The 25,240-nt window shown below is 33.5% G+C and overlaps 1 protein-coding gene across 4 annotated transcripts in view; it reads left to right on the top strand.

Annotated features, from left to right (window-relative positions):
- The window catches only part of PACRG (parkin coregulated), a 610,713-nt gene that overhangs the window by 444,438 nt on the left and 141,035 nt on the right, over positions 1-25,240 (top strand). Inside the window, exon 5 of one of the 4 annotated variants that reach the window (XM_031968392.1) lies at positions 8,837-8,886. The exons of the other annotated variants lie outside the window; for them this stretch is intronic. Within the exon in view, the coding sequence (XP_031824252.1) occupies positions 8,837-8,871 (35 nt within the window). The 3' untranslated portion in view covers positions 8,872-8,886. Of the gene's footprint in view, positions 1-8,836; positions 8,887-25,240 lie in introns of those variants that run through there. 4 annotated transcript variants of the gene reach the window in all.

Here is a 25,240-nt window from a genome sequence, read left to right as displayed (position 1 = left end):
TTCTATCTTAACTGGCATTCTTTTTTTAAAATGCTGAAAATAGATTCCATGGCAATTAATCTCCAGTGTGTTTTCCCACTGACACATCTACAGTTTCCTGAAGAAGGCAAATCTTATCAGCTGCAAGCATTCCTGGAGTTGAACTTAGTCTGTCAAGATAAAGAAGGAAAATATGAAGACCTCCTTGCCTAGAGAACAAATGAATCCATTTCAGAATTGTTTCTTTTATTTCTGTGAGCTAAATTTTCTAACCAGCCATAATGAATGCTTTCCAGTGAAATGATGATACTGAAGATATAAAAACAAAAGGGAAAAGTCCTGAGAGAACTCAGGTTTTCTGCAGAATCTTCTTTCGACTAAAGGTGATTAAAAAGGCTAGGTCCCAATATATAAACACATAAAAACTGTCTCATTCACCAAAATCACAGATTAATCTCATTCTTATGCTCATCCACTGTGTTGGAGAGATAGATAGATAGGCAAGCTGCTATGTGGCATAATGGTATAACTCTAGATTTGGAATCAGGAAGAGCTGAGTTCAAATCCAAACACCTACTAGTTGCCTAAGTCTCTTAACTCTAACTGCTTCAGTTTCTTCATATATAAAATGTGGATAATAATAATACCTACTCAAAGTATCTTTGATATACCTCTGAATGGCTTAGAAGCAGACCTTTTCATATAAGATGTTGTTGTTTTTTTAGCATTCCACATTTTTCTAACTACCCAACTGGTGCAGAGATATATTGATAAGATTCTCTAAATGCTCCTATATGTAAATGACATTATAATAATTTAATTGGTCTTTTTAATGGTACAAATCCTTCATAGTAAAATCCACAGTAAAAAAATTTTTTAAATAAATCCACATTAAAAAGATTGGATAAAAAATGCTTATTGCAAAGGATATTTTGTGAAGTTAGCCTTTCATTCATATCTTGGTCAATCTTTCAATAGACCATGATCTAGGTCCAGAGTTAAGTGAGAGGGAATTATGATATATAATATTTTTGAAAATGTGCAGTATTTTCATAGGTTCATAGATATAGAACTGAAAAGGAATTTGGAGGCTATCAACTTCAGTCCCTACATTTTACACACTGAGTTACAAAGGTGAAGCGATTTACCTAAAATCACACAACTAGTAACTGAGATGGTTTTAGAACCCAACTCTTTATATCCCTATCCATTATACCACACTCTGCTTTCAATGATCCCAGCATGCCCATTGATGCAAAAGCCCAAGTCCTTAACAGCAAGTATGCATGATTATACACCATGAAATAACAGAAATTGCAAACTACCCTGAATGCAAAGAAAACAAAAATAACAGACATAAGTGTAATTTAGTCCCTTCTCCCATCTTTACATTACCAGTCAAAATCTGTCATACTTCAATGTCTTATTAGAATCATACTTTTTCCATGAAGCATTTCATAGACTAACTCATTTCATACGTTTATCTCTTTTCTCTGTATCCCCTAGTACTTCCTATCTGTACCACTCATTTAGTCCTTTTCATGTACAGATTTATGTTTGTCATACTTTTGTGCACATATACCCCTGATGTTTTGCTGCTTATGAGTTCTATCAGTAAGATGACTTTTTGATCCTTCATTGACCTTCATGGGTCATGTGCCTGTAGTTTGCTAAGATTGTCACTAGATGGTGATTTTGCATCCTTTGTAATATAAAACAGAAACTTAATGTACTCTTCATGTTTCCACTGACCACTGCACTCTTCCTCTCTTTATGACTCAGGCTTAGATGCTTTAAGACATTTATTTTAAGGTACCTTGACTTTAACAGTTTTATAATCATCCCAAAATGGATTCCCTTATATTTGTCTTCTTAGTCCTGGCTCTTTAAATCTGTAGAAAATATCAGAAAATTTTCCAGACTTGTTTCTCATAATCAGAACATAAGTAAGCATATAAACATAGTCTGACAATTAAAACATATAGTTTTTTTACAGTATATTTTAGAATTTGGGACTTTAGAGATTAATCCCTTCATTTTACACAGAAACAAAGACAGAAAGCTTACATGATTTGCCTCATGTTAGCAGTAGAATCTATTACTTCCCCACAAAAATCCACTTATTTCTTGTTTCTTCACCTACACTATAAGCTTCTTGAGGGTTAAGGTCACATCTTATTCATCTTTTTATTTCCCACTGGATCTAGTAGACACCAGTATAATGTTTTCGTTAATTAGTTTCCCATCCCCAATAAATATTTGTTGATTAAGTGATGTGGTCTATTGTAATCTTTATATTCTTAACTTAACCTCCCTTCCAGGGCTAGTTTTCAACTTATGCTTATATGAAAAGTTAAGTTTCCAGAAAAACTTGAAGGTGGTCTGTAAGTTAGAGTTCCTAAAACTATTATTTGTAATATAATTACCTTTAATAGCCAATAGATTCAAAGTAAAATTGTTTACTCATATGACAGTAGTAGTGTGGTGGTGGTGGTAGTGGTGATGGTAGAAGTAATAGTGGTAATAGTGATAGTAGTAGTGGTGGGAGTAATCACTAGCATTTAAGATTTACAAAGTGCTTTATAAATTTTATCTCACTGTCCCTCACAACAATCCCAGAAGTTATATGTTTTTTTACCCCATTTTATAGATGAGTCAGATAGTAAATGTAGGGCAGGATTTGAACTCAAGTCTTTCTGCCTCCAAGTCCAACACTCTTATCCATTTTACCACCTAGCTGTCAAATGTGAATTACTACCAATATTAGGTATAAAATATTCTTCTCATAAACTAATAAATATATATATATATACATATATGTAAGAATGTACTAATGTTAAGCCACACATGTCACCCCACAGACAGGTTAGGACCTCTTCTTATAAGGCTGTCTTTTCTTTTTATAGTCACATCACACTAGTTAAGATGTCTCTGCTGAACAGATCACTCTGTTAACTCTCTTATTTCATTTGGCTGAGTAATCTAAGACTGTGGAGGCTGCATAATTCTACAATACTCTTCTAAGAATAGTTAATAGTTGGCAATTTATTATATAGCACCAAATGACTCAATAACTTAGTGAGGTAGGTGCCATTAACACCCCATTTTACAGATGTGGAAACTGAGGCTAAAAACAGATGAATGACTTACCCAGTGGGACACACAGCTAATTGGTATCTGAGGCCAAATTGGAACTCAGGTTTCCATGACTCAGTGGAAATCCATTGTTCTATCCACCATGCCAGCCAGCTTTCTTTTCAATTTTTCTTCAATGTAACATAGTCTTTCTGTAGTCCCGTATAAATGCAGCTAAATGTGTTTTCAATGTTAATATTTATTTAGAAACATAGATCATGTTTGCAATTGATAGATAATGGGAACAAGTTTTTTACAAGTTATTGAGCACTATAGAAAGTTACAAAAGAAGCAAAAACAAAAAAGCTTACAATATATCATAAAGGTAGAAAAACAAATATATAGTATCAATTAATTGAGAAGTGAGAGAAACTTTATAGCACATTTGATCCCTTTTTATAGATGAAGAAACTAAGAACAAGACAGAATACTGATTTGACCAAAGTAATATCATAGTAAGCAAGCAAACTCACATCCTCTGACGCAATATTCAAGATAATTTCTACTATATCATGCGGGAAAATTAAAAAAAAAAAGACTACAATGGAAATAATATAATAATATAATATATCCAAAAGACAACATGACAATGGATAAAGAGCTAGCCTCAAAGTCATGGGAGGACATAAGTTCAACTTCTAACTCATATACAGGCTTTATGATCCTGGGCCGGCAATTTAACTTCTCTGGGCTTTAGGAATCAAAGACTTAGTTGCAGAGACAGAGCTGACCTATATTGGTAGAGGAAGCTTCCTCTCTTGGGATTTCTTCATAGCAGCCAAATGCAAGTTCCAGGCCCTTTCCATAATACATAATAATTACAGACATAGTTAAGGACTCAGGAGTTCATTCAAGATCAAGATTTTAGAAATATAAAGACAAAAGATCTATTTTTTGTGAGCAGTGAATAAACTTCGTCTTATGAGCTATGGACAGCTGAGTCATTATCATGAGATGGATGACATACCTAGCAATGTGAAGTAGTGAAAGAGAGATATAAAGATTGAGAAAGAACCATTTTCTTTCTTAAATTCTGTAAAGTGTTTTCTTTTCTATCACAGTATAGTTTTGAGAATAATTCAGTTATGTGTTCCTCATTCTGGGATGATATCTCAGTGCTGCCCACAAGAGATTCCTCTGGAGCTTTAGGACAAAATGTTCTTTCTCCCTTTGAGAGTGGGTAGCAGTAGCTGTTTTTTGTTGTTTTTGTTGTTTTCCAACACAGGCCCTAAATAATTTTTACACAAAAACAAATAAAAAGCCATTTACTGGCCTCTATCATAAGTGGATGTACACTTTTTGTCAAGGTACCATGAGCCCTTAATCTTCCTCACAGCAAAGGGTCCAGTGAATAGGCAATTATAAAATAGTCTTCCCTAAGACAGAGAAATTTTCTTTTTTGCAACTCTCAGAAATTTTTTGATATTTGTAATTTATTAAGGCTCAGTTAATATATTGAAATCCAGATGTATGACAATGAAACACACACACACACACACACACACACACACACACACACACCACTGGTGATGTTTAAATAAGTGCCCTCAACCATACAAATAGGGAAGTGTTTTGTTAATTGTTTCAGAATTATCATTGTTATGAACCACACCCTTCCCATAAAAACTAAATGCTTCATACATAGCTTTCTCAATGTCAATGGCTGCTACAAAACAGGCAATACGCTTTCCCTTGGGTCTCTCTTAGGGCTCTTGTGTAGTCTCTAGCACAAAGCCTATTTGGCCTTGGTCCAGTGACTTTAGTAAAATTATTACACATATACAACAATAAAAATATCTTGGGTCTCCGTTCTTCTTCAGGGTTTACAAAGACTTTGCTCACAGCTGCCTTGCTAAGTAGTGTTATTAGCCCTGTTTTATAGTAAAATGGAGGCTCAGAATTTATATGACTTGTTTTTGGTCATGAAGTTAGTAAATGTCAGAACAGGATCTCAAAGTCAAGTTGTCTAATGCTGTTGTAGGAGTGTGTTATTTCTATTATACCTTGTTTCTCATTCATGTTCTTAGATAGTTATGGTTGGACAGATCAATAAATGGATAGATCTATATCTACAAATGGATCTATAAATTTGTATATAAACCCTCTTAAGAAAAGCAAAAGCTGTGCTATTAGTTAATGGTATTTTAAGGGAAGGAGGAGGAGATATTTTTTAAAATATCTTGGCCTTCCTTGGATCCTGAAATTAGAAACATAAACTGGTGTAAAATCATAGACTTAGAGCTGAAAGAGACCTTAGAGATCATCTGTTCTAACCCTTGATTTTACTGGTGAATGAATAAATATAAGAAAAGCATTTAAGTGTTTATCAGGTAATAAGCATTGTAATAAATGTTTGGAATACAAATTAGAGAAGTAGCTATCTTCTAGGAGCTTATATTTTAACAGAGATAGAGAAAACAAAATGATGGAGTGATGGCCAGGACAGTGAAAGTTACATGGATATCGAATGGAACCATAGCTTGATCTTTTTTTGTTTTTTTTTTATTTTTTTTATTTTTTAATTAATAAGTATTTTCTTTCCCTTCACAAAATTAAAAATAAAGAATAACATAACCTATACACAACAATTATACATAGTGAATCGACAAATTCCCTTTTCAGAAACAATGGCAGTATTGACTTGACTATGGTGCTAGAATAGGAAAACAGGAGCAAGATTGGTATCAGGGAGGGAAGGGAAGAAGGGAAAAAATTATAAGTCAGAGATGACTGGAGAAAATTGGCTGCCAAGAAGACAAATCATTGTCAGAATTACATGGGGCACTATTTAGGACAGCTAGAACCTAAAGTGGGAATTTCAGAGTTTAAGTCTTCCAGGGCATGATTTCTGAACTCATTGGGCAGGGCAGCCAATGAGAAGAAACTGAAGCCTGGAGAAGTTTAATAGATTGCCTAAGGTTACACAGAGAACAAGTAGTGGAGAGAATTTTGAACCCAACTCTTCTAATATCAAATATCAGTATTTATTCCAATTTCCCCAAAATACTTTTATTTAAAGTATATCAAGTATGTCAAGACAAAATTTCAAAATGAGCATGTGAGAAGCTTGAGAATTTCATGAGAAAGTTAATATGTGATCCTCAAAATGGGGGTGGTTTGTACCAGAATCTTAGCCAGTTTTTTGAACAATTTAGATGGAAAGCCCTGATATCTGTTATAAGGACACAATTCCCATGGATCTCAAGGTACCAATCCAGTTTAGAAACCAAAATACTATTGTTCTACTTAATTACAGAGGGACTATATTTGCCTTTATTATATGTTTAGGCACCTGCCTTTTGTAATAAGCAATGTAAGAACACCCTAACATGTCAGAACTGTGAACCATTTTCCTTTCATGTCCTCATATGTTTCCTTCTATTATTGCCTTGAGATCTACAGAGCTTCAGGGAATATTTCAAACTACCAATTGGAAACCCATGCTTTCAAAGGTTGTCCCCATTCTACAGAAGAAACTGATGGGGAATTACAATGAAGGTTGTTTTTTGATTTTGTTTTTATTTTTTGAGTTGGTTTTGTTCTTGTTGTTGTTGTTGTTGTTTCCCAGTAGTGGAATTAGGAAAATTTTCAAATTTAACCCAACACCATTTAATTCTTAGTTTAAAATCCTATATTATACAGAATATCCCAAAAATCCCATTGCAGTTTTTTTGCTACAAAAGTTTAAACTAACTAAAACTAGTAAAGTTTAAGCCTTTACTAGCTTAAAGACTACGCTAAGATTTGAGGACACCCCATATAACCAGTTTTCTTGAGTTTTAAGACAGTGCTTCTCCATTTCATGTTAAGTTTACTTAAACATGGGAACAATTACAAATTCTTCCTTAAGTTGATGCAAATCAAATATTTTATGATATTTATAAATTCTTTCTTGAGTTTATACATATCAAATGTTTTATGATTCAAGGCAAAAAGTTTGGGTAATTGACTAGTTGGTTATTCTCTACCCCACCAGTACAGCCCATCTCCTCAAGCCTTACTCCTTTCACTCTATCTTCCAACTCTTCATTCTGCTTCTTTTTGTTTCCTTTGGGTCAAGAAAGTTAATGGGATTTTAAGGATTTTAAGTGCTAGTCCTTCTTTCTATGTACAGGAAAGAGCATAGAAAGATGCCTGCACAAAGAAAGGAACTCTAAAAACATTATCGAGAACCTACCATTTTGATCAGTACTCCCAATCCAGCTCTTTTCAGCTCTCATTAGTAAGAAATTCTTAATTAGAGAATTAGACAATCTTAAAATTTGAAGAGACTTCAGAGGTCAGTTTAAAGTAGTCTGAAAACTAAATACCTTCTCTAACTTCTCATATTAATTTTCCAATGTCCTCTGAATTAGAGGAGAAGGAAAATAGCTGGTGACCCTCATTTTATACTTTCCTATAATTGACATGTATTTTTAAGTTTTTACTTTACTTTAATTTCACAGGACTAAATTGTTGTGATCTCTTCATAGGTGTTGATATCAATCAACAAACATATAATCAATAAATATAAGCCTACTCTGTGCTAGCCATTGAAGATACTAAGACAGAATTTACATTTGTTACTTTTTTTATAACCCAGAGAACTATACTTCTCTGAAGTTGTAGTGTCCAGTAATTGGTGGCCAGCCAGAGTGCTGGAACGGAAGATCATAACTACTTCCCAGATTACATTCAACCCATTAAAGATTCATTTGAGTTAGTGAGCTCCCCTTTGAAAGCAACTATTCCCAGTATAGTTAAACTTATCAATCATTCACACTTTAGTGTAAGTGACTTTAAAAAGATAATTGTTTTTCTCTGCTGAAATCAATCACACTGAAAGATTGACAGTTTTGATTGGGGAAAGTCATTTTACAGCATGGAGCATTTCCAAGGAGAGCCTAGCTTGTTGGAATCCTATAATATGGAACCCCAGGAAGCTAGAAAACAGGAGGAGGAAATGATGTGCTTCCAGAATAAAGGAGAGAAACCTGCAGGAGACTAGCAAGTTGTATTGTGGACAGAACTGGACTTGGAATTAAGAGAATCTGAGTTTGAATCTAGTCTCAAATGCTTGCAATGTGTTTGATTTACCATCCCCTCCACACATACACACGTCATTTCATCTTCATCCTCAGTTTCTTCATCTATCAAAAAAAAAAAAAAAGATAATGATATCCCCTATCTGATAGGGGTGTTTTTCACAGGGTTCTTGTAAAGATCAAATGAGGAAAACAAATACAAATTATTTTGCACACTTTAAAGGCTATATAATGCTAGGTATGGGGGGATGGGGGATGGGAATGTGGTTGGAACCCTAAAGGTAAATGAAAAGCTTGCCAAAGATAAAAGTCAGTGCCTTCTTAATTTTTCTTAAGACCTAAAGCTTATAGTCCTAAAGTAGTTTATGATTGGGGAAGAGAAGGGCTTTGCCAATAAGGTCTATAACTCCAGGATCATGCAGGCTTAAATTTATCCTAGAGCAGCTTTAACCCTAAAGAAAAGAAAATCCAACTTTTTCTTTGCAGTATCATCCCAAAATAGCATCATTCAGCATAAAACCAGAATACTGACTACTGACTAAATCCCATAGAATCTGAGAGAGAACACCTCCATCACCCTTGATATTATTTGGCACATTTTCCTGCAAGGTGTTGAATCCTTTTCCAACTTATTATTATTGAGTTGTTTACAAACCATTTTAAAAATTTTTTCTGTCCCCTTTAATTGTGTATTTCAGAATTAATCACAGAATTAACACAGATAGCTGAGTGACAGACAAGGAAAAAGAAGGAAGATATTCTCTGACCTCAAAGAATTGAATCTTATGTTTGTGGAATAAATCATACAAACTTAAAGCAAAACCCAGTTTCGTGTTTTTGGAATAAACCCCACAAATCAGTTTCCACATACCTCTACTTCATGACCCAATTTAAATGCCACTTCCTTCATGAAGGCTTCTTTGATCTTCCAGAGTTAGGAATTCATAACATGTTGTTAGTTTATCGTGTTTTATGTGAGATTCTACTTATTTATACATATATTTTCAATATGCATGTTTTACACTTAAACTATAAACTCCATGAGGGCAAGGAGTCTGTTATTTATCTTTTCATCTCCCTAGGAACAATGTCCTCAACATATTAAGTGTTTAAAAAATGTGAACTAAACTAAATGTATTGAATTTCTTATGTATTGTAAAGTGAGAGGCACAAAATTTATGCTTTCGAATTTGGTGTTGAAGGAGACTTCATGGAAACAATGAACATGAACTTAGAAAGCTCTTCAGGAGCCTAGTAGAAGATAAAAGGGCTTGACAACCAACAGGTGGTTCATGGGGTCACCAAGAGTCAGACACTAGTAACAATAATTGTATGCATAACTCTTTAGACTTTACAAAATGCTTTAACTTAATTCATTATCTTATTTTAGCCTCAAAAAAATCCTATTATCTCCTGTTTTTACAACTAAAGAATTTGAAACATGGATTCAACAAGCCAGCTCAGCAAGCATTTTTTAATAAATATTCAAGGCACTGTCCTAAGACCAGGGATAGGTAGAAAAATACAAAGAAACCCTGAAACAGTCCTTGCCCTCAAGTAACCCTATTGAGGGAAGACTACATGCAAGCATCTGTGTCCAAATCAAATATAAATCAGATTATTTGTTTAGGATCTTAGAACTAGTAATTTCTCAGAATCATTATAGCTTGAATCTTAGAAACCTCATTTGATTCCTAAATGTTTTCTTTCCATTATAACCATGAACATTATATGGTCTTGACAGTATCCAAAAGCTTTATGGGAAAAATTACTTTGGCTCCCTGCAAGCAACATTCTTATTTACTATTAATGGGTTTTTTAAAGGCACTACCACACTTTTGTTTCATTTTCACCCATTGCACTATTAGAACTTTGGGAGTTTTTTTGTGGTCTATGTATAGATATAATGATTATTCCCTAACCTTATCATTGAAGCTGCCTTCAATCTTCTCCTTCTATATCCAGCCATCACCTTTTTTTTGCAATTATACATGCCTTTCATAATGCCATTTATGCCATTCTTTCTATATTAGTCATCCTGAGCAATGATCTTCCCATTGCCCTTTGCTTTTGTGATTTTTAATTTGTTATTTTAATTCTTCAGAGATTGTAGTATATTCCATGATTCTCAACCACATTGCATTTCCTGAAGGAAATTAGCATTAAAGAGATAGGCTTTTGTTGCAATGAGCAATTTGGGATCATTGAAAGCACTATACAGTTTTTCAAATACAAGCAAGCCCAATTTTCTAATCTTACTCAATTATGAGCCTAGCTGATTATCCAACTGTATCTCTTGTCCAATGTCTACACATCAATGAATGACTTTATATATAGATTTCATTACTTCATGTTTCCAGCATAGATGACTAGACAAATTTTTTTTTCCCCAAATGCTATCGATTTATACCCTTCAAGATATTGGTGGCTACCATGTGAGAGAGGGAAGGAAGAAAAGCTGCTGAGAATTAGTCATATATAAAAAGGTTTTAAAACCATAAATTGTAATACAGGAAGTCTTAGGACTTCACTAAGACTTTTGGTACACTCAATATGAATGTGAGTTCATTTTATTTCTTAGTAACAGCATATATCTTTAAGTATTTTTAAATGATGGTACACAAGGAAACATAATATCATTGTATCACACCCATCATTTAATCTTTAGTTCCATCTAGAATAATGGAAGGATCCCAGAATGAGAAGTCAGGAGACAATAAGGTCATGTTTTTGGCTTTACCATTTATTAGTCCTGTGATTTTAAACAAACCCCTTAAGCCTCTCTGAACCTGTACATAAGCCCTTTCCTAATTTCACCACCACTCCCCCTACCACCTTAACATAAAGAATCCCAAGAAGTATTCTTTCCTTCTTCAGAACCACCTATGGCATAGAATCGTTAAAACTGAAAGGAATTTCTGCTTCATAGAAACCATCCAGTCCAGATTCCACATTTCACAGATGAAGAAACTAGGACCAAGAGAAGTTAAATAACTTGTTCAGGAACACAAAGGTCCCAAGTGTCAGAGGCTGGATTTGAGGTCCTCTGACTCCAGATCTAGTGCTCTGTAACATGTTGCCTTCCTTGCTTCATTGATTTCAGAATGCTACTTAGACTATATGGTGCCTTAGACTTAGATGACTCTGTCCACTCATGCATCTCTTATCCTTGGAAGACGTGTTTTATTAATTACCTTTCAACATGCACATATCTTATATAGTATTGTGGGTACTGCTAAGGATACAAAAAAAGGCAAAAACAATTCCTGTCCTCGAGTCCTGACCTCAAGGTCATGATCTAAGAGATACAGTAAATTGTAAGCTGCTTGAGGGGAGAGTCTACCTTTCTAGTTCCTTGTGTTATTCATTACATTTAGTGCTGTGCGTTGATCCTAAGGCTGTCCATTTAGAACTGGCAGACCATTTGGGGTGATCTAGGCTCCTCATCTTATGGATGGGGCTCTGAGAGATTAAGTGATAATTCTGTTACAAAAATATTAACTTTCAGGGGCAAGATTTAAACCTTGGTTGTCTGACTCTAAATATAATACTCATTTTCATTATACCAAGTTGCTTGTTACAGAAGCTTCTCAATAGGTATGGGTTAAAATTAATTTGATTTCATTTGATATGTACCTACCTTAAGTTAAAAGTTATTCTGAGATAAAATGAGATAATAATTATAAAGTACTTAGCCTAGTGCCTGACCCATAGCATGTGCTATAGAAATAGAATAGTTTTATTTACTATTATTAACCAACAATTTTATACTATATCTTTTGGATGGTTCTTGCTTTAGGAAGTCTTCTAAAAGGTTAGAATGAATTAGTATTTACATTTTTAGATTATATGTATGTTATCTTATATTTTTGAGTGAAGTATATGTGATTGTTATCTTTTATTCTCCTCCTGTGAGTCACTTTTCCTGTAAACAGTGTATTCTTTCATCTATTCATTCTATTGTCTGTGCATCAAGGACTACCCTGGTATCCTGGCTAGAATAATATATGAGTCGTTCATACCTTGGGAAACTAAAACTTGTAAATATTCATGATTCTTTCTGTTCTTGGGTTACATTAAAACTATTGTTTTGCTGAATGACTTATTCACTAGACTAGAATAAACAAGATTTCTACTAACCAGCAAGAATCATGACAATTCATGTAATATTTCTATTCTCTGGGTATAATCTAGGATTGTGCACAATTACCCCCTATTGCCAATAGATATAGTTTTAAGTATGAAATATAAAAGAAGACTTTCTCAGGTTTACTTCATTGTACATGATTTATTTAAATATATATATAAACACTTGTTCCTTACATTGGAAACTCTCAAAGTTCCATTTAAAAAAGAAATTAAGGCATATAGATGAATACTTACATGAGGAATCTACAATATATAATTAATAAAAAGTAAGTTGCTAATAAAATTCTGTGATGAATATCAGGAAAAGAATATGAAAAACTATGAAAAATTACATATTAAAATAGAGAATGGTGTAATACATATATCAAAAGATAGAGTAGTAAACAAATTTTCCTTGCCCAGAGGAATTTATGAGCCTTTGTGATTTTGGCCAGCAAAACTACTCATGGAATCCTTGAGTGGGCTATTAAGACTCACAGAGCCTCAGGGGCAACTAGTTTATTTTTAGGGAAGTAAATTGTAGACTGGAGATAAAAGCCCAACCTCCCCAAATCTCCCTCCTCTAGTTTAGAAGTTAGTAGGAGCTAAAGTGCAAGATAAGATAATAGTATCATAAATTGGAAACTGGAAGGGAACCTTAGTATCTAGTCCCAACTCCCTCATTTTACAAATGAGGCAACTGAGACCTTGAGAGGTTAATGAGCTCATATTACTGTGGCCAAAATAAGTATATTCCAAAATAGTGGGGAGAAAAAAATGAATGTGTGATTGCTGAGCTTCTTCCAGTGACCTTTGAAAGATCTGAGAGAGTGGGAGAATTTCTCAGGACTGCAAAAGGGCAAATGTTCCAATTTTCAAAAAAGGGAAGAAAGTAAAATCTGCAAATTATAGGTCAGAGAGTTTGACTTCAGTTCATGATAAAATTTATGAACTTTTTATTAAAAGTTAGGACAGCAATAAGGAAGGAGAGATCATAAAGAGCCAGCACAGCTTCATCAAGAGTTGTAGAGGATTCACATAATTTACTTTTTTTTGATGCAGTTATTTGACTGGTAGATCAGAATAGTGTGCTAGTATAGTTTAGATTTTAACAAAGCATCTGAATCTCTTATGCTGTTCTTTGTGATTCTCATGAATGATATCTTGGAACAAGATGGGCAATATATTGTGAATGAAAGGAATTCACAAATGAAAGGTAGAGCGCAAAGAACAATCATTAATATTTTGTTGTCAGCTTATTGTAGTTCAGGATCTTGGTTTATTTTCCCAACTACCACTAGGGTTGAGTCTCAATTGAGTCCTGATTGTTTCTAAGGGTAACCCTGAAGGATCAGTGGTGGTTGCCATGACAATTGCTCGTGATTCCCAACCTATGTACTCCTCAATATCATTAATATTAATTAACCAGTCAGAGCTAATTGGTTTTTAGAAATTATTGCTTGCTAAAGTATAGGAAGAACTTATAGTGAGATATTCTCTTCTCCCATTAGAAATTCCCTTTCAGAGGCTTATTTGAAACTGCACACTGCTAGGCTGGTCTGCTGTTGGAATTCATGAATTCTAAACTAAAAACTTGCTGTTTTTATTGCCCCATAGTACATACTCTTCAGCCAACCAGGATACCTTTACTATATGGTGTGATTTCTCTTCATTTAGCAGCTTAAATATATGTCATTCTTTCTTTGACTGATTGTTCCCAGGTAGTTTATACCTTCTGTTGGTTGACTGAATCAAGATGTTCAAGCTTTATTCATGCTTAGTTTATGCCTTTGATTGATTCAGTCAAAGAAGTCAGGGATCCTCTAAAATTATTGATTTTGAGGTATAGGTGACTTCTTATTTCAGAAAGAGTTCTGTAGTGAGGTGCCCCTGGGTTCTGTACTTTAGCTCTGATTTGCTTAAACTTTTTATCAGTGACCTGGATGATTAACACATTTATCAAATATCCCTACTCAGAAAACTTGAAGCTAAAATGAGATGACAAAATCCATGGATCAAAGGTGAGGTACAATTTAAATGAAAACACATATAAAATCTTACACATGGATTCAGAAATCAGCTTCACAAGTACCAGATGGGGGAAACAACAACTCATCTGAAAAGGAATTTAGGGTTTTAGGGGTTGGGAAATCTTCAAAAAGCTAATTAGCAGAGGCAACTTCCAGGAATAAGGAGCCATACCCTATATCAATCAGACCATTGTGTTCACATCTGAGAGCAGCATTTTCAGAATTTAGTGTAATAGGTGATTTGGCATCAGAAATTCATAGGGCTCACTTAACTTCTCTATGTCTGTTTCCTCATCTGTAAAATGAGGATATTTGACTTGAGGGTCTCTAAGCTTCCTTCTAGCTCTAACTGTGATCTCATGACTCTCTACAGTCTAACTTCTGACCTCATCATTCAACTGAAATTGCTCTTTCCAAAGTTATCATGGTTTCTTAATTGCCAGATCTAAAGGGCTTTTCTCAAGACTGTTCATCCTTTATCTATCTGCAGCAGACATTATTAATTACCTTTCCTCCTGGATATTCTCTCTTTTATAGGTTTTCATAGGTGTTGGTTTCTAGGTGTCTCTTGGTTCTACTCCTATCTTTCCATTTGCTCCTTCTCAACCTCCTTTGCTGGTTCCTTATTCAGACCATATTCACTAATTGTGGGTGACTTCCTCTCCCTTAAGGTTCTCTCCTGACATTTCTTTTTGTTGTTATTGTTGTTATTGTTGTTGTTCAGGAGTGCCTGTCTCTTTGTGACTCCATTTTGGTTTTTCCTTGGCAATTACTTTGCCATTTCTTTCTCCTGCTCATTTTTTAGATTAGGAAACTGAGGTAAACAGGGTCAAGTAATTTGCTCAGGGTCATACATCTAGTAAGCATCTGAGGCCAGATGAGTTTTCCCTATTCCAAACCCATTGCTCTATTCACTGTACTATCCCATTTTACAGAATTAGGAGAAGTGGATGAAGAGGACCAGATTTTTGTCTCGATGAAAACTTCTTAGCATTTAGTTCTATCAAAAGCCAGAATGGACTGTCTTGAAAAGTAATGGGATTCCTTTCATTAGATATTTTCAAGAAAAGATTGCTAAATAGCCTAATCAGATTAGCCTCTATTAGACGGCTTCTGAGGGTCTTTTCTAATAGAGCCTGTGATCCTTGCTTTACAACATCTTAGATCTGGTATTGAATGGGTCTTCCAAGGTTATCTAGACCAACTCCCTCACTTTAAAGATGAGCAAACCCAAATCTCAGGAGGTCAAGTGATTTGCTCAGTGTCACACAGATACTATATAGAATTGAAACCCCATTTCTTTGACTCCAAATTGAGTGTTTTTGACAGGGTATCACGGTATTTGTGCCTATCTGTGTCTCATTTCTAGTCAACTTCCCATCATTCACTTTCACAATAACAAATAACTTGTTTTTATTCTGAACTTAAATAATAAATAAAATGATTCATTTCTGTATACAAAGAGGAATAAAAAGAGGATTATGTACAACACTCTATTGTGTTGTCTTTTTAAAGAAATGTAATAAATTCATTATGGAACTTTATGTAATTTTGTAGTCTTGCTTACCTGTGATTCATTCTGGCTTCTTCCTGTTTTCTTCTGCACATTTAAAAAATGTCAAAGACCTTTTTGCTTTATTTTCTTTTCCTTGTATTTCTAAGAAACTACTCTTTCCATATGCCCTCCTTTTTTTTTTTTTTTTTTTTTTTAGCATTTCTCATTGTAAAAAAGAAAAGAAAAAGAAAATCCTTTTAATCAATATGCAACCTACATTGGGTTTTTCTAAAAACATATGACTTATTCTTCATCTTGAGTCCATCATCTCTCTGTGAGGAGATGGGTAGCATCTTCACCACCAGTTCTCTAGAATTGTGATTGTTCATTTCAGTGAAGACAGCTGTTAGGCCTTCCAAGTTTTTTTCTTAACCATTTTATTGTTACTATAAAAACAATTTTCCTGGTACTACTTGCTTAATACTGCATCAGTTCATATAAATATTCCTAGTATTCTCTGAAACTATCCCTTTGTCATTTCCTATGGCAAAATAATATTGTATCACATTCATTTACCATAATTAATTCACCCATTACCTAATTGATAATACCCCCTTAGTTTCTAATTCTGTGCTATAAGAAATAAACTGATATATATATACACATGCACATACATATACAGATATATAGATACAGATATATGTTTTCATGGATAGGTCCTTCTTTCTTTGGTCTTTTGGGAATATAAATGTAACAGTGGTGAGACAGAGCCAAAAAATTCAAACCATTGAATGATTATTTTTGGTGGGGGGGGGGGGGGGGGGGGAGAAGGAAGAGGATAGTTCCAGAAAACTTTCCCAAGATGTCTAAACCAAATCTGAGCTCAAAAAACAGCATATTAGTTTTCTGACAGCTTTGAAACAATTGTTATTTTTTTGGTCATCTTTGCCAATATTGCTGTATGACTTGTATTGCAAAGTTACAGAATACTTTCCCAGAATGGCTGCACCAACAACAATACACCAACATGCTTGTTTTCTGACAACCTTTAGAACAATTATCATTACAATTGTCTTTTTTTTTTTTTTTTTTTTTTTTTGCCCATCTTAGAGGTGTGTAGTGGAATCTCAGGGTTGTTTTAATTTGCATTTCTTGAGTCATTAGTGATTTGGAGCACTTTTCCATATGGTATTGATAATTTAGATTTCTTCTTTTGAAAACTGTCTTTTCATATCCTCCAACCATTTATCTGTTGAAGAAGTATTCTTATTCTGCATTTGAATCAACTCCTTTGTATAATTGAATTTGGGATCTTTGCCAGCAAAATGCTCCAAAACAGGGAGGGGTTTTTGCCCCAATTTTTTCCTTTCTAATTTCAACTGCATTGGCTTTGTTTATGCAGAATTTTTTTTTTTTTTTGTGTAAACATTTTTTTTTTTCCTTTTTCTCTTCTGTGATCTTCTCTATACCTCATTTGGTCATTAACTCTCCATCAATCCATAATTGTAAATAACATTATTTCCTTACTTTACTAAGTGACTTTTAAACAAAGATTCTAAACACAGGAATGAGGAAGAAATGAAAGCAGGGTGTTTCAGATGGCTAAAATGACTCAGGCCAACCTTTTCTAAAGACATAATTTTATTATTGCAGAATCTGGGAAGCAAAGATTTATTATTAGTCAGTGGTCTCAAGGTATAATTTTCCTTATTTTCTCAGCATTAATCACTCAAACTTTAAATTCAGTCTTCTTTCTGACCTTTTCTTTATATTCTCAGAAGTATAGTACTGTGCATATCATAATAACCTGGCTTGAACCTGGTCAGTATTTAAATGGAAAGTTTCCAAGACACTCCAAAAGGATTGTATTTCTATCAAATTGTGGATATAGTAGATAGCACACTTTGTTCTAATAAGATTTACCCACAACCTCAGAATTCTATTGAAACTTTGTTGTTGACAGTTTTTCCTTTTGGAGGAGTATAAAATGAAGATTCTGATCACATTTGATTTTTTGAACTTTATGCTACTTTTAATATGGTTTGACGATGTTCCAAAATTTTCAATTAGATTACTAAAGAATGTTCTTGATGTTCAACCTACTTAATTCCTCTGCTAGTATGAATGGAAAGGGAAAGTCTTTTCCACTATTTTAAATCATTGCTGTATAGTATTTCTTTGTAAGGTGCAAAGTTTGTTTCTTTTTGTACACCTATGAGGGGAAAAATTTCATTTGAGCAGTCAGTGAAAAAAAAATTTTTTGGTCTCTTTCTGAGAACTAATCTTTATAAAAATCATTTGATGGATGAAAATTATTATAGAAGTTTTCAATTGTTTTAAAGTTCTCTTGTGTACTTTGAATGTTGAGTGGAACAGGGAGAGGTGTAAAGAGGAAGAAGAAAGGTCTTTTTTTTTTTTTTTGCACAGCCCTTTCTGCTTCTAAGTTACAAAACAATTATCTTGGTTGGTTGGTTGTTTTTTTTCTGTCAGCAATGACCATATTCTACTCCTGAAAATTATTTTAATAACAAAGGATAGTGTCAAGATGATAGCACAATATCTGAGAGAGTGTTCATTTAACTTAGTTCATTGTGTTTAACTTAGTGTGTATTTTAAATAGGACTCTCATATACTCAGACAGCAGTAGTGTTAATAGTTTTTATATTCCAGTGATGTACAACATGAGCCAACTATATGGCTTAACCTTGAAGCGTCAGGTTCCTTCATCAGATTCCTTCAGTTCCTCAAACGGGGACAATTAAAGAATCTACCTTATAGGGTTGTTGTGAGAATCAAATAAGATAATAGCCGTAAAAAATTATTTCAAACTATATAAATTCAACTGCTATATAAATTCCAGCTTTTCTAGAACTTTTGTACTCAGGAGATTTTGAGAACCATCTTTCAAAATAAATGATTAGCAATATTTTAAATCAGCACATTAAAATATAGGCTATAAAGTTAAATTTAACGTTCCTTTGCACTATAAAAATTTAAAGGTGAATTTGCAAAATATTTCAATTTAGTATAGAGTTGAGATGAAGGAAAAAAAAAGAATCTCAAAAAAAAGTGCTTTGAGAAATTTGAGAAGAGAAGAACAAGGAAGGTTTCCCTGATAAGGTGGCACCTGAACTACTCCTTAAGAAAAACATGGGTTTGAGCAGGCAAAGATCAGAAAAGAGGATACTCTAGACATTGAAGACTATCTGCATGAATGCAGGAAGATGAGAGAATACAAATTCAAATCAGCTACCATATATTAAGTGCTTTCCAGGATAAGAGAGCGTGCCTACAAAGTTTTTCATAGTATTAATTCAGAAGACAAGATATAAATGTGAAAAATCAGATAAAACAAACAATTTAAAATGATGTCATAAGGTTGAATGTGATTTGTTGCCAAATAGTGGTACAAAAACTAAGTGCTTTATTAATTTTGAGAAGGGAAAGCTCACCATAGGTGAGAGTAGTCAGGATCAGTTTCGTAGAGGATGTGGAATTTCAGTTAAGTTTTAAAGAACAGGCAGGATTTGGGTAACTGAAGAAGAGTGGAGAATACATTCCAAGCATAGAAAATAATATAATTAAAGGTGAATAGGCAGGAATGAATTTGGCCTATTTAAGGGACAGAGAAGCCCTATTGGTTTAGAACTTCAATTCCTATAAAGAAGAAGCCAAAAATAAAACAGAACTAATAGGTTTGGGTGAGATGTTGGAAGATCTTCAAAGTGAGGGCAAAATTTTATATTATATTTATATTATATTATATATATTTTATATTTTTATTATTATATATTATATATATATTTAAATTTTATCCTAAACATTCTCAAAATTTGATTAAGTTTTTATCCAAGTTCATTAATTCATCCTGTGTATAATGGGAAGTTGTACAGTGATAGCACAATGTAGTAGACAAATTATTAAGCATTGAGTCAGAAAAGCCTAAGTTGAAATCCTGTCAGCACTTACTAGCTTTGATACTGATGAACTACATCAAGTCATAATGAGATACAAAGTCTTGAAGGTGGAGAGTCTTCCTGAATGAATTCACAGGTAGACCGTCTCCAGGTCTAAGAGCAAAACTTGATACCATATTATGATGCCATAAGGTGGACAAAGTTCCTAATGAACTCGCAGTTAATAAGAGGGAAGGTAGAACTTTTATGAAAATGGAATCTAAACAAGTTTTGCTAACTATGCTAATTGTGAGAAATTAGTAAATCAATTGTGGTCATGTTTACACAAGGCTGTCCTGTCTATATACCCAGGAATTGACTTTGTACTTTAACCTCCAGACTGTATAAAGTAACACTAAACATCAGTACAAGATAATCTGTATATGATAATTCTGTCAAAAGAAGCTTCCTCCACCGGGTCAGCTTGTTTCTTACTAGAGCCTATTTGGATATTGTGGTGCTACCTGAAATCCATTCACCCCATCAGTACTATAAGCAATTCATTATTTGTCTGGGCTTTAGACTCACCTTTAGAACCTATCTACCAAGTCACAGAATCTTGGCAGCTTCAGTTCTTGCAAACCTTAATCTCCTCAGATAAGAAAAACTATCCAAGTTTTGCCAAGCCATGACACCATGAAAATGACAATTTAATTTAAGAATAACATATAGATGCCATTTATTAACAACTAGGGCACTAATTACAATATCAACCTCCTTAAGTCTCCCTAAAAACTATATAAGGAAAATTGCCAGCTACTTCCACCAATGAACAATAATTAAAGAAGTAAGAATAGAGATTAATTAATATAAAAATAACACCATAACTCTTGCCTGGTACCAGACATAAAATATCTTTTAGCGTCCTCTTTCTTCTGGGATTTTTAGGTTAAGTCAGTGGACCTTACTGAAGAATTAAAAGACTTTCACTATACAAATAATTAAATGAAGCAATTTCCTATGTCTAAAATGATCAAATATATTTCTGAAATTAGGAAAATACAGACTCATACCAAAAATATGGCTGTAATGAAATTGTATGTCCTTTATTGATTTTATTATGAAATATTTTCTTTCTCTGTTCTTAATTCAGAGCAATGAAATGTTGTTGATTTAGTTTAAAATAAAATATTGAAAAATCCTTGTGCTCTAGGAGACTTGTCACTCTAATGGGTGCCTAATTCACTATAACAGTATTTTGGCTATATTGGAGCACAATGAAAGGAATTAGATTTAGCTTTGCCAGAATTTCACTGTGAAAGAGTTTGCTGTAACAGTGTTTTATTATATTCTTATTGAACTCCAGCCAATTGAAAATAGAATCTCCTCTCCATCCTTTTAAATTAGCCTTAACCTACAAACTAAAGACAAAATCAATGTCCAAAATGTAGCTTCTCATGCCTAGTCCCAAAATTTGCTGGTGCTAATGTGTAAGACTCATATTTAACAGAACATACAGTAATTGAGAATTGTAAAGTCAGATTTTGCATTCAGTTTAGACTATTCCAGTATCTAAGAAGTGATCCATATAAATTGTTCCATTAGTTCCCCAGATGAGGTAGCACATAGTGGATAGAAAGAGGCCCCAGAGTCAAAAAGACCTGGGTTCAAGAATCATTTCAACAAATACTGGGAAGCTTTGTGACCCTGTGACAAATCACTTACTCCCTCAATATCCTTAGGCAGAACCCCAAAGCTATAAATTGCAGGACAGTTTCAGATCTGCTGGACAGTTTCCCCACCAGAGACAACATGAATCTGCAGCAAATATTATAGATTATACTGAAACATATATAAATATATGTGAACATACAGCTCTAAAACTGTTTATGATCTATATATGTAAATATAGACATGCTGCATTATGTGTATGTGAACATATATATAATACATATATAAAAAGTTCATATACTTCTTAACTTTAGCCCCTTAAAAAGGGGCTTTGCCTTGTCCAGTGTTCTCCTTTTACAGATAAGAAAAATGAAGATTAACAGAGACATAGAGACTTGCTAGAGTAGTAGCAAGTCATCATTAGCCAAGCCAAGATCAACAACTAGGTTCCCCAGTCTAGTGTTCTTTTTACTATTCTGCACTCCATTAGTTCAATAAAAAGGTTTCCTTAAGAATAAAGGACAGTGGCTTTGAAGTAGCTTGAAGTAGAATGTCCTGTATTTAAACAACTATAAGGAAACCATTAAGAAATAAGGTCTAAATAATTTTTTTCAAAAATCTATTCCGTGTTTTGCATTGAAAAATGCAAAGTTCTTAAATTACTAAAAAGAGGAAAGATTTGGAGGCAGACTAACCTATCCATCATGCCTTAACAAATATGCTATATATAATAGCTATGTAAGATTATATATACCATGATTCTTCAGATTCTAAGAAAAACTCCAATATTTTATTCATTCAAAATTATTGATGGGCATGTTTTAAGACGCAGAGCTTCACATAATTATCTCCTAAAGGAAAGAAAGAAGGAGAAAACTCTGCTTGCAAGCTAATGAAAACAACCTTTTACCAGATATGATACAGTAGTTGGAAGGACCCATTGGAAAGAGAACCCAAGAGGAAAAAAAATTTTTAAAGTGGGTATTCTTCAAAAGATAATTTTGTGGACTTAGGAGCAAACTACCCCATACAGAATAAAAGAGAACAAGAGATTTAATGAAATCTATTTGACCAAACCCACTTTCTAAACTTTCTAAAGAAAAACCTGTAGGGTAAGTGAGAATGCTACAAATAGTAGAAATTAGTGAGATAACTAAAGAGAAGTAATTTTTTTTTAATTACATGATTCCCTCAAGGTTAAGAAGGCTAAAGCCAGAAAGGTTATGCAGTTAACTTGGGAAAGAACAACAACAAAAAAAAGAACTAAAAATGTTAGTTATCATTTATATTAGGTAGAAGAGAACATTTTTGTCCCCCTAATAGAAAGGAAAGGAAAATTAAAAGGCAGAGGATTTGATGTTGCATTCATTTCTACCATTATGGAAGAACTGACATGAATTATTTTCTAGAACAAGCCTTTGTAAGGATAGAAAACAAAACTTTCAAAAGATGGTAGAAGCTTTACTAAAAAATACCTATAGAGAACTGATCCAGCCATTCTGGAAAGCAATTTGGGATTTTGTCCCCAAAACAACTAATCTAGTATTCTAATACTAGATTATAACTATTAGGCCCAGGTACCCAAAGAACTAAAAGAAGAAAAGGATCTAACTATAAACATATTTTAATGGATCTTTTTGTGGTGACAAAAAACTAGAAAAAAGACACCTCCATCACTTGGATATTGGAGAATAGCTAAACAAATTATGATAAATAAATGTAATGGAATAGTTATTCTGTAAAAATAAAAGAGAAAAAATATTTTAGAAAAACCTAGAAGACTTGTTGGAATTGACGTAGAGGTAAAAGCAGAACCAAGGACACAATTTATATTATATATCATCATTGTAAAAATTAATAATGTTTAGGACTTAAAAACTTTGATAAATGTAATGATTAATAATGATTCCATAGGGCTAATAATGAAAAAATGTTACTTGCCTCTTGACACATAAGTGAAAAGCTAATCTGTAGGATAACTTACATTTTTAGACAGGATCATTACTGGAATTCATTTTGTTTAACCATATACATTTGTTTCAATGGTTCTCCCCACTTAAGGGGAAAGAAGGTAGAGAGAAGAGAGAATAAAATAAATGCTTGAGAATGAAAAAAAACTAAAGCTTACCAAAGCTGACAGGGAAGAACTTAAATATATAATTTTGTGGTTTCAAAGAGGACTATTCCACAAATAGTATAATTATGGGATGATTTAAGGTAAAGATGATTTTGAGAAAAATACATAATTCAAATCAGTAAAGCGTGAAGAAATTGACCCATTATCTAAGACATCAGTGGGTGGCATTGTAGGACCACTGTTCCTGTTTTGAGATATCCTGGAGGATAAGAGCTCTCCTTGATGAAAAAGGTCAATGGCATAGTAATCTGTTAAAAAGAATGACCTTGGTAATTATAGACTAGTCAGGCTAACCTTGATAGCTGAGAAGTTACTAAAACAAGTGAGCAATTTGCAGCCAACCTAGGACACAAAATAATTCAAAGAAGCTTACATGGTTTTTGTGAAGAACAAACTACAGTGATTTCCTCCCTCTACCCCCACCCCATACACTGTTTCTGCCCTATAAACGGCAATTTCCTTTCATTAAATTCAGTTCAATTCAACTCAGTAAGTGGAAAGAAGTTACAGAGAGAAGTAGACTTCAATTCAAAATAATGAAAAATTTCTTAGAAAAGACTTGGAGCAACACAATAGTAGAATGTGTTACCTCTGAAAATAATAGATAGTGTCTTCCCCTTCACTCTTGGGCTCCAAGAAAAAGCCTAATAATCATTGTTTGTTGGAGATTTGGTAGATAGATTGTTCAGGAACAAGAAGAGATTAGTGACCTCTGAGGTTCCTTGTACCACTGAGAATCTATTACACTGTGAAGTATTTATTAAATATTTACTAAGTACTGAAGAGAGAACAATTCATGACATCTTTCCTCTAACAGAATTTACAATTTTAGTGCCAGCTTTTATTTTTATTTAACATACAAAACTTGATTTCATTCTTTGTAAAAATAAAAAAACAAACAACATTTATTATTCTAGTTTCTATACCTTTATTATTTCATTGTCCTTGACCCATTATCTTATATCAGTATATACTGACTTATAAGTAGTTCTGAAGCCCATTGTCCATCACTTAGCACAGCCCCACACATAAGCAGACTCTAAATAAATTTGAGAAAGATGCAGTGTAGTTGAATGCCATGCAGTAGAAGAAGTACCGAGTCGCTCTGAGCTTGATGTCAAAATATCTAGGTCAGACTAGAATATCCCAATTCTACCCCTTACAAACAGAAAGTCAATCTGAGCCTTCATTTCCTTATCTCTTAAATGGGGATAGTAGTGTATCACATTAATTTGAGAAATGGTGATGATGATAATGATAATGAGTCTGACAATGATGACTAGGAAATACCTTTGTAAAAGTGACAAGAAAATCAGATGCATTTTGGTGATATTTTCTAGAAGTTTTTTTTTCTTTTTTTCTTATTGTCTTTTACTGTCTCTTCTTTGGTATCTTTTATATTTAACTATTTGCTCCATTTTAATTTAATTATATGAATCTTTATTAAGTGACTACTAGGTGCAAAACATTGTAGCTCAAGGCTAGTAATAGCAACATACAACTTTTAATTAGAAAATAAGAGATTCTCCTAGATGCTCACCTGAATGTCACTGACCCTTCTTAGAACTAGAGCTTTTTACATGTTATTGTTACTAGTTTTTCCTCTCTATCCTCTCCCTCCCTCCCAAAAAAATAGTTTAATGGCGGTTTTCATACCCCTCCAGTGGGAATGGGCACATATAAATACTGTATTTGGAACTGTGGAACATGAATTCAAATCTTAACTCTCCTACTTATGCACAGTA

Source organism: Sarcophilus harrisii, chromosome 4, assembly GCF_902635505.1.
Source record: "Sarcophilus harrisii chromosome 4, mSarHar1.11, whole genome shotgun sequence".
Classification (NCBI taxonomy): domain Eukaryota; kingdom Metazoa; phylum Chordata; class Mammalia; order Dasyuromorphia; family Dasyuridae; genus Sarcophilus; species Sarcophilus harrisii.
The sequence above is the reverse complement of the archived record's forward strand: the minus strand, read 5'-3'. Positions and strand labels throughout refer to the sequence as shown.